We start from the raw sequence: 17,476 nt of genomic DNA, 5'->3' as shown, positions 1-17,476 counted from the left end.
TGTATTGGGGAGTATCAAGATTAAATGTTCTAACTTTACTTAAATTTTATAATCCTTAAGGATTATGCATGTTTTAACGTACATTACCGTGCTGCACGGTAACATGCAAACTGCTCTGCGCTGCTGTGCCAATGCAACCACACTGCAGCACAACACTATGCACATGCTGCGCATTGTGTGCTCAGGTGCATTTTGAATGTGTTGGAGTGCCCTGAATGGGCCATCAATAATACTAGCTAGTCATTAGGACACTTTAAAAAGATGTTGCAGTGATATCACTTTCCAGCACTGATGTGATGCCACTTTTGATATTGTTCTACATCCACCATTTTGTTAAAATTCCTTGTGTACATTGATAACTTAAAGGTGAAAAAAAGGTTTGAAATCTATACAGCCATTCTGTTTAACTTAAACTCTGCAGTGCCTTAGGCCACATTCACACCTGCACGTTCTGTGTGGATGTGTACCACATTTTTGTGTGCATTTGTCATGCGTACCCATTGATTTTCAATAGGGTATGTAGGGTGAATGTGACAAATGTGGCAAAAAAAAACGTAAAAAAAATGAATGGCAACACAATCGCTTTTCGCGTTTTGCCGCATTTGGAGTGCGTTCACAGAATGCGTGGGTTTGAATGCTGCCTTAGAAGCCCTACCTTGACCCAAGATTGTTGAGCATTCCTGGAATGTGACCTTCAGACACAGGGATCTGCCAGTGGGGTTTTCTGGACCTGCGTTTGAGTACTGCGTTAGTTAGCCACAGGGCACTCTTTAGGTCCACAACTGTAGTACAGATTCTGGGTTGACCCAGTTAATATATATTTTGAAATGCATTGAGCTGTATATACATAAAGTAGCTAAAATTGAATGTGCATGAATCGACAAACTGCTAATAATACACCAGAATATGCAAATAAGTACACTAAAGTTCATCTAATCAAATGTGCAAATAATGCAAAACAGATCCTTTTTAAAAATGAATAATGAATTGGAACTGAAACCAAAACTTGTTTTTTTTTTGGTTCGGGTAGACTGAAATAGGGTTATAACCTATGTTGGCTTGTTTTTTTGCCATCTACAGTATGTCCCACTGGGGAGACTTTCCCTTCACTTCCTGTTCTGGTGAAAACAAAAATGTGGGATTTTCTTTCAGTGATAACGGTCACCAGGGCAAATAGAAGAGGTAACTCTCCCGAACAGAGACATGAAGAGCGATGAAAATCTGACAGGTGTTCTGATACCTCTCCACACGATCCAAAACTGGAAAAAAAATGTTTTTGGCTTCAGTTGCACTTTTAACTGTTTGACTTCAAAGCAATCTGTCCATATGACACCCTTTCCCAGGTTCTGTAAGGATTTGTATCCCATATGGGCTGCATAATGTCTCAGGTGCCCACAGAGTGGGCAAAACCTTTTTGCCAAGGGTGGGAGAATGTGTAGGCATTTCTTGTTTTGTTGAGTTAGCTTATTGGTAAGTTCAACTCATGTCAATCTGGTATGTATGTATTCAGTCATTTGAAGTCTAGACTTTGTCTTGTCAGCTTACCAGACCTGTAAGAAAGCCCTGACATACCTTTTATTTAAAGGGGATCACCTGTTTGGTGCAATGATGGATGATGCCATGAAATACCTCCTGTGAGGCAAGGACACCGTACTTCTGCAACTTAGAAGTGTAAGAAACCCTACTGCAAAAAAAAAAATCATTTATCTTTCTCATACATGTGTCTTTTCACCATCCAGGGTGCCCTGGACAAGGGATCCAAGTCCTTTCTCCTCTGAACAGTTATGATAGTCTGTCCAGCCCTAGGGGAATGGACTGAATTTATGTCAGAGGATCCAGCTGCTAACTTTACTGACCCTTTCTTTACCCTTGCTTTTGATACAACACTCAGGCCCCGTTACATGTAGCGACGTATCGCGCGATTTCCGCCGTGATATCGCGCATTTTTGCCGCGCGATATCGCGAGAAGTCGCCGGCCAATGCTATTAAATGGAGCCGTCTTAACTCCATGTCGCTCGTCGCGGTCGCAAGTCGCTTCTACCGGACTCTTTTTTTCGGCGGATTTTGCTTTTTTTCTATGGAGCCCGACGAAGAAGGTCGCGCTACCGTCGCTGGAACGTCGCCCCGAAAATTGCGCTATCCCGGCCGCTGCAAAGGTATGTCGCTACATGTGAACGGGGTCTTAGAGTTCTGGGCCCTCCAGCCTACCTGTGTCTCTGCACAGTGGACCTCCATGCTACACTTGCAGACCTTTGAACTACTACTTGTTAACTGTTCTAAAAACTAAAAGGGGGGCATCCACCTTGTCTTGTATCTAAAGGCTTATTTGTTTTCACTTAAGTATTTAACTTTTTGGCTGCTAACTACTCCTGAGGCTTGCTGGCTATTCAGGAGGGTATAGTTAAGAGGAGGACCCAAGCCTTCAACTTCTGGTTCAACCTCCCAGTAGTAAGGGCACATACCCATGCTCTTCTCTGTTCTCCAGTGAAATTCTTAAGGAAAGGATTTTACATGAAAGTACAGCAATTGCTAACAACATAATTTGGTATTACTGACTTCCCCTATTTATTCACATGAACTGTAAATTTTAATGATGGACTCAATTTAATATTTTGGTGCTTCTGTGCTGAGGAAGTTTGCTATATTTTCCATTTAATTTGATGGACAGTTTGTGTCACCTGTTGTAATCAGTGCCTAAATGTAAGGCATGGGAAAGTTTGACTTCGCAAGTGTCAATAGCCTTATCTTTTTAACATGGAATGACTGGAATGATTTCAAGTAAATTATTAAAATATTGAAATGGTAGATTGTTTTACAGGGAAATATTAATATGCTTTGGAAAGCATAAAGAGAAAAGAGGTTACATAGGTTGAAAAAAAGACACATGTCCATCGAGTTCACCCTAATCTGAAGAATGTACAAACTCAGTGACAATAAATACACTATATTGCCAAAAGTATTGGGCACCCCTCCACATCATTGGATTCAGGTGTTCCGTTAAATTTCCTTGCTACTAAATATTCCACGGTCAACTGTTAGTGATATTATAATAAAGTGGAAGCAACTGGGAACAACAGCAACTCGGCTATAAAGTGGTAGGCCATAGTTGCATAGTTATTTGTTCAATAGCTTTGGTATATGTGAAGCCTAGTGAGTGTTTTCAGTTGAAACCCTTTCTACATTTTCAAAGGGAGAAAAGTTAGCATTAGGGTCCGGATAACCTGCACCCCAAGGTACTTAAGGAATTAAGCCAGGTTATAACTAGACCATTAATCCTCATTTTTAAGGACTCCTTAATGACTGGTAGGATCCCCAGTGATTGGCGGAGGGCTACGGTAGTCCCAATATTCAAAAAGGGGGCAAGGTGCCAACCTGGGAACTATAGGCCGGTCAGTCTAACATCGGTAGTTTGTAAAATGCTAGAGGGCATAATAAAGGATTATCTGGTAGAATTTGTTCAGGAAAACGGGATAGTTAATGACAATCAGCATGGGTTCAGGAAAGACCGTTCCTGCCTAACTAACTTGCTAACTTTTTATGAGGGGGTGAGTAGAGATATGGATGGAGGGAGGCCGGTAGATGTGGTATATCTGGATTTCTCAAAGGCTTTTGATACGGTACCACACAAACGCTTGCTACACAAGCTGAGGGCTATGGGCATAGATGAGGTGGTGTGTACGTGGATAGAGAACTGGCTACGGGAACGTGTCCAGAGGGTATCTGTAAATGGCACCTTTTCAGACTGGGCTAGTGTAATGAGCGGTGTGCCTCAGGGTTCTGTGCTGGGTCCCATATTGTTCAACTTATTTATTAATGACATCGGGGAGGGTGTTAACAGCGATATTTCCGTGTTTGCGGATGACACCAAAATAGGGAGGGTAATAGACACGGACTTAGACACTATAACATTACAGGAGGACCTGGATAAAATAGGGGAGTGGGCATTAATGTGGCAGATGAGGTTTAATGTCGATAAATGCAAAGTAATGCACTTTGGAATTAAAAATAAACAAATGGGTTATACAATTATGGGTATGCCGCTGGGGAAGTCAGAAATGGAGAAGGATTTGGGGGTCATTGTAGACCACAAACTGAAAGGTAGTTTGCAGTGCCAGGCTGCTGTAAACAAACCTAGCAGGGTCTTGTCCTGTATTAAAAAGGGGATGTATTGCAGGGACAAGTCTATAATTTTGCCACTTTATAGATCATTGGTTCGACCTCATCTGGAGTACGCGGTCCAGTTCTGGTCACCAGTACTAAGAAAAGATGTCCTTGAGTTGGAAAAAGTCCAGCGAAGGGCAACCAAACTAATTAGGGGTATGGAGGACCAGAGCTACGAGACGAGGCTACTAAATTTAAACATGTTCACATTAGAGGTGAGGAGATTAAGGGGGGATATGATTTCCATGTACAAAATGTTTAATGGTGGTAGCAACATTAGCGATAAACTTTTTAAAATTAGCTCCGTTACAAAAACTAGAGGCCATCACCTAAAATTGATGGAAAAAAAATTCCAGCACAAGGGGCGAAGGGGGTTCTTCACAGTAAGATCAGTTAGGGTCTGGAACTCACTGCCACAGGCGGTGATTTCAGCAAATAATGTGGAATTGTTCAAGAAACTTTTGGACGATTTCTTAAGGGACAGTAATATACAGGGGTACGGGTACTCCTAGAATGAGATCCTAATAGGTTGGACTTGATGGACTAATGTCTTTATTCAACCTCAAATACTATGTAACTATGTAACGGTAATGTTTTATTTATTCTTTTCCTAGAATCCCTGTCCAGAGTCAAGTGCTTCTTTTCTCTCCAAGATTTCATTCTGGTGGATTAGTAGGTGAGTAAAATTAAAGCACAACCTATATGTTTTGAAACTGGCTCTACACTAATAATAGTGTAAATCTTCAATTATTACATGGTAATACCTCAGTGAGTGATTTGTACATACTTCATGCTGTGGATTTTTACAATATACATTGAGATGTCCAGGAAGGACACCACCTCCGTAAGGATGCCAGCAATACCTATGCCAACAAAAGATTATGGTAGCACGTAATAAAGCTGTATGAGCACTCATGTTTACTATATAAATATTGCAACCTGCTATATATTTGTCACCCTGCTTACAATTGAAAATAGTTTTTTTTAGTTCATGTTTTAGAAAATACTGTAAGAATAACATTTTTTCGGGATTTATGGAGCATGGCTTCATGCTTCTTAATTTCGATATTGATATAGCTTGATATGTTTTTAGTCTGTAGTAGCCCCCTATAACAGAGTTGTAATTTACTAAGACTGGGGCAGACAGAATCTGGAGCAGCTGTGCATGATAACCGGTCAGCTTCCAGCTTTTGTTTTGAAAGGGTAACTAAACAACCTGAAGATGGAAGCTGATTACTATGCTCAGCTAATCCAGATTTTGTCTACTCCAGTTTTACGACATTATTTCCAAAAAAAGTGGGATGCTGTGCAAAATCTACTTAAACAGAATGCAATGATTTGCAAATCTCATAAACCCATATTTTATTCACAATAGAAATCATATTAAATGTTTAAACTTAGAAAATGTACCATTTAAAAAAAAAAAAAGCAATTTTGAAAATGATTGCAGCAACATGTCTCAAAGTTGGGACAAGGCCATGTTTTCCACGCTGTTTTCCATGTTCTCTGGCAACTGAGGAGAGCAGTTGATGGAGTTTTGGGAGAGGAATGTTGTTCCATTCAAGCCTGATTAGGATTTGAACTGCTCAACAGTCTTTTGGTCTTCTTTTATCGTATTTTTGGTTTCAAGATGCGTCAAATATTTTCAATTGGTGAAAGGTGTATGGACTGCAGGCAGGCCAGTTAAGCACCCGGACTCTTCTACTAGGAAGCCATGCTGTTGTCATGGATGCAGTATGCAGTTTAACACTGTCCTGCTGAAATATGCAAGGCCTTCCCGGGAAAAGACGTCATTAAGATGGGAGCATATGCTCACAGTTGATTGCTCACAGTTGATTGCAGGTTATTTCAATTTAGAGCAATCAACTGTGAGCTATATAAATTCCGGTGTCAGACAGGAAGCAGCACCCTTTTGAAAAAGTCTACAAAGAGACGAAACACGTCAAGGGTAACCACCGCTTCCTTGCTGACAGTCCGGAAACGTTTTTAACAGGCTGAGTGTCCTTTACACTTATACGCTCTTTTACTCAACAAAATCCTGTAAGTGCGATCATTTATTTTATCCTTAATAAAGAACCTTGCTGCTGCACTGAGATCTGTTTTCTCCCTTGTATTTTTCTTTTTCCCTCCTGGGCTGGACACTCCGGTTTTTCCAATTACACCTGGAGGTTGTCAAAACGCCGCAACCGAGATTGAAGTGCTGGCCCATTGGAGTAAAGGGGAGAGAGATGCCTAAATAGATGTTCCGTGGACTTCGATGGAACTAAAGTAATAGACACCCGCTTATTATTTTTCCTGTTTTGAAAGAACTCTGCCTACCCTCCAATCCTTTTTTATATATGAACACTGTGAACTGTTGCTTTTAAGCCGATCTTAAGTAGTCTACAAGAACAAGTGAATACGGCCTAATAATATATATTTTTATATTTTTATATATTTTATGTTATTCAAAATATATAGAAAGAGCTCTGCCATCAATTTTCAGTCACAAATCAGACCAACTGATTAACCCCATTTGTTGTATTATATTCGTTTTTCTGGTTATACACTTATGTTTGCACCGATTGTTGACACTTAACAATAGATAGGATATTGTCTGTGATAATTTTTCCTATAATATATTTTTTTATGTTTCTACACAATTTTATGAAATTCACCATCACGGTATTTCAGTACTAAAACCACATTTTATGGTATGGACACCAGCACAATTGTACGAATGGTTTAAAATAGTTACACTTTAATACCAAGCGCAACATATTGGCTCACATACTTCTGAGACAGTCTTGACTCTCTTTAAGATGCTCTCTTTATACCCAATCATGTTACTGACCTGTTTCCAATCAACCTAATACTTTGCAAAATGTTCTTCCAGCGCTTCCTTGTTAGTACCACTTTGCCAGCTCTTTGTTGCACTGTCAACTTTCTTGAGACTTGTTGCTCCTATCACTTGCAAAATTACCTTTTATTTCCCTAATCATCTTCCAGGACCGCAACCTGAGAGATGATTGGTTCCACCTTCTACAGGAAACACAATTAGTAAAATAGTTAAAAGCCCCTCCCCTTCCCCTCGTACCTCAGTTTAGATTGTGTTTCCTAACGTCCAGGACCATGTCACGTTTGTTCTTTTCTTCCTGACCGGTTGGCCTTGAGGTCACGGATCCCCCTCTGTGCGGCTCTGCTGTTGAAGGTGTTTTTCCTCCCTTCTGGCCTTGCTGGAGAGCGGAGGGGTTTTTTCCCCTATGTTACTCTGACAAGCCAGGATCTGGTTCCTTTCCTCCCTTAAGGATCCACTCCTGAGGCCCCCAGGCCTGTGGCCCTGTCCTGCTTTCCCTTGCTTCATGTAAGGGAGCTTGTAGTGTGGTTTCGTAGCGGCGTCCGACATGCTGGGGCAGTGTATTGGGCGAGCAGTGGACTGAGAGGCACTTCCGGTGTGTTCCAAGCCTCGACTTGACGTCACTTCCGGTCGCGGGTGATGACCTCACTTCCGTCGCGGCTGATTGCCTCACTTCCGCTGCGCGCTCTGTGCTGTGAGGTGTGTTGGTGCTGTGAGGCCCGGATTGGGAGGGTGACTTAACCTCTAAATCCAGACTCTGTGGTCTACCTTTTGAGGGGGGGTTTATGTTTGGTTCTGGTTTAGATGATGTTTTGACCAGATCCTCTGAGAAGGGGAAGAAATTTCCGGAGAAGAAAAAGAGAATTCGTAACCGGAGGTTTTTTCGCCCCCCACAGGATCAGAGGAAGCAACCTAATAAGCCCCAGACCCAGCGGCGAACCTGGCCCTTTAATAAGAATAAAGTTAAGGGAGGCCTGCTTTTTTCCAGCTCAGCCACCCCAAACAAGGATTCTAAATGACGCCAGCAAAAAAGTGGGGGGAAGGCTTTCCCTATTTGTGCCTCAATGGGAAAGTATTTCAAAGAGTCGATATGTTTTAGATCTTCTAGAAAGGGGGTATCGCCTAGAGTTTTTATCCCTTCCCCCACAAACTTTTTTCTTAACAAAATTTTCAAGGGATCCCATAAAGGCCCAAGCCCTACAGGAGTGCATCCAGACTCTGGCTTCACAGAACGTCATTGTACCGGTCCCAGCAGAGCAGAAATTTTGGAGTTTTTACTCCCATATATTTCTGGTTCCAAAACCAGGAGGAAGGTTCAGGATGATTCTGAATCTAAACAAATTAAACAAGTTTATAGTGTTCAAGCACTTTCGTATGGAAAGCATTTACTCAGTACAAAAGACGCTTCAAATGTCAGTGTTTATGATCACCCTGGACCTAAAAGATGCGTATCTGCATATACCTATATGTCTGGAGCACCAGATATACCTTCGATTTGCTGTGGACACAGGGCAGGGCGTAATGCATTGGCAGTTTTGAGCCCTCCCCTTTGGTCTGTCTGCCGCCCCAAGAGTTTTCACAAACGTTTTGGCAGAGCCGGTGGCTTTTTTGCGCCAACAAGGCGTGTTCCTGATCCCATACCTAGATGACATCCTTTATGCCCACTCACAGGAAGGAGTATTGGCAAATCTGAAGAAAGTAAAGGACCTGTTAGAGTTCCTGGGGTGGATAGTGAACTGGGAAAAGTCCTGTTTAAACCCGACTCAATCAATTGTATTTTTGGGATACAGAATTCATTCTGTATCTCAGACTTTTTCTTACAGAAGAAAAAGTGCTCAAGGTTTTGGAGCTGACTCGATCTGCACACCAAGCAGATTGTTTAATGCTCAGGGAGATCATGAGGTTGTAAGGCGTAATTACCTCGTCCATTCCAGCACTGGATTGGGCCCAGTTTTGTATGAGGCCCCTGCAGGGGTTCCTATTATCCCAATGGGACAGCCAGAGGGAGTCTCTAGAAAGAAGGGTACAGCTTCCACAGGAGGCTCATTTTTCCCTAGAGTGGTGGATGGCCCCAGACAGACTGAGAAAGGGCAGACTGTGGAGTCAGGTAGATACAGTAAGGATTACCACGGACGCAAGCTCCTGGGGTTGGGGGGCTCATGCTCTTAAGTCTTCAGGCACAGGGGTCCTGGTCCCAGAAGTTGGCAACATCCTCCTCAAACGTGAGAGAACTTTCTGCAGTAAGGGAAGCCTTGGTGGCCTTTCAGGCAGTGTTGGAGAATCAACATTTACAGATATTTTCAGACAATTCAACAACAGTGGCTTACCTAAATCATCAGGGTGGTACGAGATCACAGCCCCTGTTGAAAATAGCTCAGGAGATTTTTATGTGGGCAGAGCCAAGAGTGCTTTTCATCTCGGCGGTTCACATAAAAGGGGTTCACAACGTTACTGCAGATTTCCTAAGCAGGAGTCCCATACGGCAAAACGAATGGGAATTGCACCCGGAGGTATTTGCACAGATTGTCCAATTATGGGATCAGCCGGAGATAGATTTATTTGCTACCAAAGAAAACCGAAAGACTCTGGAGTTCTTCTCCTTGGGCAGGGAACAGGGCTCCAGGGGAGTGGATCCGCTGGCACAAGACTGGACCTTCAGCCTGGGTTATGCGTTCCTTCAGCTGGTCCTGATTCCTCAAGTGTTGCAGAAATTGAGAAGGTCAGCGTGTGCTCTCATTCTGTTGACTCCCTTTTGGCCAAAGAACATGGTTTCTCAGAGTTGCTGGCAAAATCAATCCAGACCCCGTGGACCCTTCCAGAATGGAAGGATCTTCTTCAGGGCCAATCTTGCATCCGAACCTGGAGTTTTTGCACTTGACGACCTGGCTCTTGAGAGGAGGATCTTGATAGGGAAGGGTTGTTCAGAAAAGGTAATCAACACTCTATCTAGTAGAAAATGAGTTACTAGAAAGATCTATGGAAAGGTCTGGAAAGTGTTCTCGAGCTGGTGTATGGACAGGGATGTTGCCCCATCAATACCTCTCATCTTAGAATTCTTGCAGGATGGGGTTGAAAAAGGATTAGCCCTAAGTACCCTTAAGGTACAGATGTCAGCCCTTTCTGTTTTTCTGCAGTGTAGATTGCTGGAAGAGCCTCTAGTTAAGAGGTTTTTATTAGCAAAAGAACGTTATATAAGGATGCTTGCATACCTGCATGTCCTAATTGCATACCTGCATGTCCTAATTTTTCTCAGCACATGAGAGATTCCTTTATTTTGCTGTGTCCCCCCAGCATGTAGAATTTGGGATTCTGCCATTTGGTCTATCTTCTGCACCTCGAGTATTCACCAAGATGTTGTCTTCTATGCTAGCATTACTGCGCTCCCAGGGCATCAGCATTGTGAGGTATTTTGATAGCCTCCTTGAATAAATAGTTGGCGCAGGCTTTGGTGGCCAACGTAGCTTAGTCCATTCAGAAAATTAAGAGGTTTGGCTGGGTCCTGAACCTTCAGCGTCGATGTTGAGCCTGATGAAGTAACCCTGCAAGGTCCTGAAAACGCTTCTTGTTCAATTGACAATCTGTTCATTAAAAAGAACAATTGATGATCCGAAAAGGATTTTCGGCTAGCTTGTGACATTCTTCTCCACCAAAGTTATGTGATAGCGGTGCCATCTGCAGTCATTTCAGCATCCATCCCTATCATTGGGATTTCCGGTAAGGAGTGCAACAAGCTCTTTACAACCTGAACCTTCAGCAGTCAGCACCGGAACAGATTAATCGCTTAGAATATCTGGGTCTTATACTGACCTAGACAGAGCTCATTCTAGTTTTTCTTTCCCAGGAGAAACTTCAGACTGTCTGCCCCCAGGCTCTGTCTCCGAGGTCCTAGAGTCGCCTGCCTTTTTCCTTTTGAATGAGAGTTCCTCCTTTTGAGGTAGTCCCATTTGCTCAGTTCCACTCCATACCCCTACAATACAACATCCTGTCATTGTGCGACACGTCAATAGAGTTATTGATAGAGTGATTCCTCTGGCATTGTAGGCCAAGTTGTCTGCGCCCCGGACAAGATTGCTGCTCGTTTCATACAAGTGATCTGATCAGATCACTTGTATAAAAACGAGCGGCGGATCCCCACTGTACATTTAGCTCTGCTTGTCCGAAGCAGGGCTAAATGTCCAAAATACTACTCGCCTGGCGTCCGAAACTGCATGTCTCGGGCGATAGTAATCCCACACCCCTGCTCAGGTGATATTTAGGAAGCCCAAAGATTTTAAGAGAATGATGGCACCATCTAGAGTCACCTCTCATTCACAATTCGATAGGGGGACTTCCCTTCTTAAACAATGTGGGAATTATAGATGCAGGGTGCCCAATTGTGGGATGTGCCCATATATGTGGCACAGACGGGGCCGGCCTTAGGCCTTTAGGCGCCCTGTGCGAGAAAGCTTTACAGCGCCCCTCAGTGGCCACACCCCCAGTAACCACACCCATTTATCACCCATCTTTTTGGTAAAATATAAAAAGAGGTGATCACGTTCCCAGCGGTGAGGGGGAGAGAAGCCGCCCCCAGGACAAGCTGTGTCGGCCGCACGGCGCCCTTGTTGCCATGGCGCCCTGTGCGGCCGCACTGCTCGCACACCCCTAAGGCCGGCCCTGGCACAGAAAGAAAAATGTGACTAACAATGGTGGCAGCGTTGGCAAATAGTTCATTTAATTTGTAGTTTATGGCTTAATATGCCCTTGTGGTAAAATGTACGTAGGGAGAACAATTCATACATGCGCACCTGTTTTGGGGAACAAGAGGAATATCCTCAAGAGATAAGACAAACATTCAGTTCCCAGACATTTTTTTAATCCATCATGAGGCAGATCCAGCAGACTTACCGGCCTTTGGAATAGAGGCTATTCCTACTTAGAGGAAGCATACTGGATTTACAAATGAAACGCCCTTCTACCAACTGGCCTAAACAAAATTTTTGAATTTAATTCAGCTTTATAGTTTTTGGGGAATAACATTTATAATAACACGTTAACACTAGTGCTTTCCCCCATAGAGAGAGAAAGAGATCTATTAGCAGTGGCAAGTATGCCTTATTAACTGAGGTTTGTCACAATGCCTTTATGGTGATATTAATTGAGGTTTATGTCACAATGTTTTTAATGTTATGTCGCATGAATTTACATTGTTTTACAATTCCTTTTATTGACGTTTTTAGTTTATATATAGTGGCTTTAATAATTTAAGGCTTTTATTTCAAACTAACATCAACCCTGTGGGTTGAATCTGTGAAACCACAGTGTATCAACTATACCAGGGGTAGGCAACATTGGCTCTCCAGCTGTGCTGAAACTACAAATCGATAAGGCATTACAAGCCACAGGCATGACTCCCAGAGGCATAAGCATGATGGGATTTGCAGTTGCAGCACAGCTGGAGAGCCATGGTTACCTACCCCTGACCTATACCAACAGCCTCATCAGCATGCATCTGTGCTCAGGTTGTGCAGTATGGCTGTGCTTGAAAGGTGAATTCAGTCTTAAATAATGGTTAAGTCCAGTTATTTTGGCAGTGGAATACAGACTGGGATAAACTCTGAACCTGCAGGCTGCTATTGCTGTACGCATGCAAATTTCATGGTGAACTAATCATAATCCAGCGTATACTGTTGGGACATCTGCGCGCGGTTAGCGTTTTAGCGCATGCGCGTTAACAGACTGCGCATGCGCAGCCGGAAAACAAATGGAATAATGTTTCCATATAAGGAAACATTATAATAAGCAAACTGTTATTAGCCTAAAATGAAGGACTGTGTTTCCCCGAAAATAAGACCCTGCCTTTTATATATTTTTTTTTTTTTTTTTATCACACACTAGGTCTTATTTTCGGGGTAGGTCTTATTTTTTTATTTATTTTTCAATGTACAACAATCCACACTTATTCATTTAGAAAAAGTCTACATGTATTCATGTACAAAAATATGGTCATCAGGACAATCAGGGGTGCCGTACCAAGAGGAATTTGCTAACCAATCGCTGGCCATAATGAGCGACACGAACTTTCACTATTGATTCCTCACAGACTGAGTGAATGTGGTATCACTCCGCCTGTGACAGGAGCCGACGCTATAGAGGAGGCATCGGCTTATGCGGCTCTGCTCCCTCCGGTGCCACCTCGCTTCCTCTAAAGCTGGCTTCGTTGGCACCGCTGATTCTCTCCTGCCTCTCCCTCTTCAAGTTCCCCCTTATGCCACCACCGGCCCTGTGAATGGTCACAACTAGGTCTTATTTCGTGGTAGGTCTAGTATTTTAGCAATTCCCAAAAATAGTACTAGGTCTTATTTTCGGGGAAACAGGGTATATATGGCAATTTTTCTTGGACAGCCTGCTATGGAGACTGAATCCTATAGGGGACTCCACCATCTTAGTGACATGATGACCTGTATCAAGTAAGTAACTTCTGATAGGTCAGTTACACTTTGGTGGTATATATAAGTGGTAGAGATCTCAGTATTACTGTACTCTGATGAAGGGGATGCACCCTGAAACATGTTAGTCTGGTTACAGTGCCTGGCGGTCCGGTCTATTGATTTGATCAATCACCTATGAATTGTTTTTGATCAATCACCTATGAATTGTTTTTTCCTGATGATGGGAGACTTGTGTTGGATATGAATTCATTACATGTATGATTATATGCTCCAGTTGTGAGTATTCTTGTTTCTTTTAACAATAAACCTTTCGTATTTCATGAGGAGAGGGTGCTGCCTTTTCTATTGCCAACTAAGGAAGTCCAAAAAACAACACATGGACTGGGGGAATGTTTCATACTCTTAGAGGGGTTTCAGGAACTGTATCAGAGATTGCAGATGTAAGATTTGGATTCTGGATTTAACCCTTCAGTTCCTCAGCCCTCAGTTGGAATGCCAACCGATATTGAATTTGTGCCCCTCAGTGGACCAGAACATATTTTAATTTTTTTTTTTTACTTGCTGTAAAATCTATTTCTTGGAGTTCATTGAGGGATGCAGGTCCCACCCCTGTGGCTATGATATTGCTCTTGGTTCTGCTTTGTCACAAAACTGAGGCATACTGGGAGTCAGAGGGGTTATTCTGGCTGGCCCACAATTTGTTTGCTTGCCAATGTCCAGTCCTGCTGTAGATGGCAATATAACTCAAAAGTTTCTGAATTCATGCCTTTTAGTAGACTCCAACAAATACATTTTGCAGTAAGCACAAAAATCTTATTTCTTCTAGATCCAGAAGTAATCCAGCTTGAAATTTTCCATTTGTGCAGGTGCTATCTGTAAATAAGAGCGGTCACTGTTGCTCTCTCCCATTGTACAGGCTGGTCAGACTAGTATGTAATTCCCTTTTAGTTTTTTGCAGGACACCTGTAGTGAGTGTGCCTGCTTGGTCTCTCTCACATCTTTGCTGTCGCTGTCTGTACAGACTATGTGCAGCACAGTTAATATGTCACTGCTACTTTTTACAAGGTAATAACTGGGTTTACAAAGGCATTTGTCACATAAAATGGATGGTAATGCTTTGTGACTATTGAGGAATATATTTAAATTATTTTTTTTTTGTGCAGCTGCAATAGACTCTGCCGCTTTGAAGATTCAGGGCAAAGTGATAGATTCTCTTGAACGGACCCTGCCCTGTATCACTGCTCTTCCTTGCTGCTCCATTTGTTGGAACCAAGAGTGCTAACCCTGTATAAGCTTACACAGTGATCATGACTTCTGCCTTAGGTCTAGTAGTTGGCTATTCAGGCCAAGCACTGCATTCCTTGAAGGTGGTCACTTTTTTCTTTTATCCAGAAGCACTGGGCTTTTGTCAATGGCTCCGGCAGGGTAATGGAGTAGCATCGGAATATAGGGAAGTGGAGCATCAGCAGGCAGGGGACTTGACATGTATATGTAACCCACTTTATGTACATTTTATTAGGATGTTTCTTAAAGTGGGCCTTTACCCCCTTTTGACTAAAAATCATATCAGCATGAAGCTATGCGTGATGATATGAAATCTCCTATATTTATTAGTTAAACATATTTTCAGTTTACTTACAATTTCTTGTTTTTCTGCTTTCTTGTCCTCTTTGGCAAAAGTGATGTAATCATGCAAAAGTGTTGCATTCTGGGAAGGTTACATCAGCAGTGCATTGCTGGGAAATCTAATCTGTAATCTCGCAAGATCTCAGGGAAAGGTATTTTCCTCCCCTGAGATGATGTGCATGGTCACGTGTCCTAATCGCATGTCCTAGTCACGTGCCAGAGTTCCAGGAAGTAAAGGGAGACATATTAATCTGCCCTTAGTAAAAATGTCCACTGTGGGAAGAATGGGGAGGAAAAGAAAAATAAGGTATGCAACGAATAAAAAGCCTGCAATTATCTATAAGTATCTGTTTGTAAATTGCCATTGCTAAACATTTTTAAAGGTGTACTTGTTGTTATTTTGAAGATATTGGTAAAGTTCCTCTTTAACTTGTAAGTTATATGTAATAATGTCTCTTAGTCTAACTAGTTTTATCATCTGCTATTTATGCAATTTAGCTATTGATAAAAGGATAATGTTATTTCTACAAAGTCATTGGATGCTAACATACAGTACATTCTATGCATTTGTAAAAAGACTGATCTTGTGACTGGCATAGAAAATCTGAAAGGGAATTTCACTGTTAAGGTTTGTTTTTGAAGGGGTTTCGATTGTTTGGTGTCTATTTCTGTGGTATTTTGTTTCTCCTGAAGTGGGTTTGCCATCCCATGCAGGTTTATAGGAATGTAAAATCTACTTGATAGCGGTCAGAAGGAGGTCAATTGCAGATAATATCTATTTGGCAATAAATTCTGAATGATCTCAGAAGCATTTCAAACTGATGCCAAATGAATGCCATTGGTTCAAGCCCAGAACCAATGTCAGCACAGATCCTTACAATGAGTGAATGCAACAGACCTTGCTCCATTTGGAGTAGCACAAAATGCAGCTAACACTTTGCTTAGTGCTGTTCTGATCCATATGTTGGATTTACATGTTTACAAGATGTCAAATAACACCGTGAAATACCTTCTTTTTTTTTTTTTAAATGTATTCATGACTTAATTAGGAATGCACCAATACCGGTTTTTCGGTATCAAGTAAAAGTACCAATATTTTTTTCCGGTACTCGCCAATACCGAATACTGATGCCGGAACTCCCATTTAAGGAAGCCAGGCGGCGTGTAATGACTCGCCACCTGGCTTCCCGATTAGCATGGAAGCTGTCCCCATGCTTCTCGTCACTAGGTGACGAGAAAGCATGGAGCCTGGCTTTCTGGCCAATCAGGAAGTTGGGCACCATGTAATGATGCGATGCCCGGCTTCCTGATTGGCCGGGAAGCCAGCTCCATGCTCCCTCGTCATGAGGAGGGAGCATGAAGCCGGGCGCCGCGTCATTGCACAGCGCCCGGCTTCCTGATTGGCCAGCTTCCCGACCAATCAGGAAGCTGGGCGCCTGGCTTTCTGATAGGCCGGGAAGCCGGCTTCATGGTTCCGGAAGTATTGGTCTAGGCATCAGAGCATTTGGGCGAGTACGAGTACTCGGCATCGGCACCGATACTAGTATTGGTGCATCCCTACTGTGTAACACATGATTTGTGTTTTTGATGACATCCTGTTAATGATGCAGACACTTTTGTGCATGAGCTGTAACAGAATCAAAAATCTATTGTGCTTTATATGGATATATATGCAATTATTATTATTTTTTTCCCTAGAATGATGATTCAGGGGTACAAAAGGCCCCTGGAAGCAAAGGATTTATGGTCACTTAACAAAGAAGACACCTCAGAGGAAGTAGGACCAGTCCTAGCCAGGAATTGGGAAAAAGAGTACCAGAAAGCTAAAAAGTAAGTTTATGCTTTTGATTTAGGGCTGCTTCACACCATATACAGTGCGTTCCAGCATGGTTAGCTGCTGGAACGCACCGTATCACATAGTAAGCTCCCCCATGCGTTCTGGGGCTGGAGGGGGCGTTGCAGTGCATTGAAGTCAATGGCACTGCAGCTGCGCCCTCTCACCCATGCTATCGAAAAAAATGGTGCTTGCATCATTTTTTCTGATCATACTGGACCGCAACGTAGGCAATGATGTGCCAGTTGTTCTGGTTTGAGCGATCCCACTGCAGACAGTAGGGCGTAGCTGCGGTGGCATCAACTTCAATGCACCGCCATGCCCCCTCCAACCCCAGAATGCAGGGAGCCGGCCAGGATGCGATACAGTGTGTTCCAGCAGCTAATCGTCCTGTAACGCCTTGTATATGGTGTGAGCAAGCCCCGAGTGCTAAGTAACGTAGGCGATTTTTTAATCTCACGAGCAGCGTGACGAATTACCACCCACGACTGATCAAAGATTGTCATCTCATAGAACTCATTTACTACTGATAGAAAAATTGGGAGAGTTGTCCTGTGGCACAACACTCTTTGGGGGGGGGGGGGGTTTATA

General features: G+C 42.8%; 1 protein-coding gene across 1 annotated transcript in view; it reads left to right on the top strand.

Annotated features, from left to right (window-relative positions):
* The window catches only part of LOC108793299 (multidrug resistance-associated protein 1-like), a gene marked incomplete at its 3' end in the record, with an annotated part of 90,425 nt that extends 73,544 nt beyond the window's left edge, over nt 1-16,881 (top strand). The window contains exons 6-7 of the mRNA XM_018564207.1: nt 4,776-4,837; nt 16,750-16,881. Coding sequence (XP_018419709.1) covers nt 4,776-4,837; nt 16,750-16,881 — 194 coding nt within the window. The remainder of the gene's footprint in view (nt 1-4,775; nt 4,838-16,749) is intronic.
* Between the last annotated feature and the right edge of the window lie 595 nt (nt 16,882-17,476).

The sequence above is a fragment of the Nanorana parkeri genome, unplaced genomic scaffold (assembly GCF_000935625.1).
Source record: "Nanorana parkeri isolate BGI_ZX_2015 unplaced genomic scaffold, ASM93562v1 scaffold736, whole genome shotgun sequence".
Lineage (NCBI taxonomy): Eukaryota > Metazoa > Chordata > Amphibia > Anura > Dicroglossidae > Nanorana > Nanorana parkeri.
This window is presented reverse-complemented; position numbering and strand designations above follow the sequence as displayed.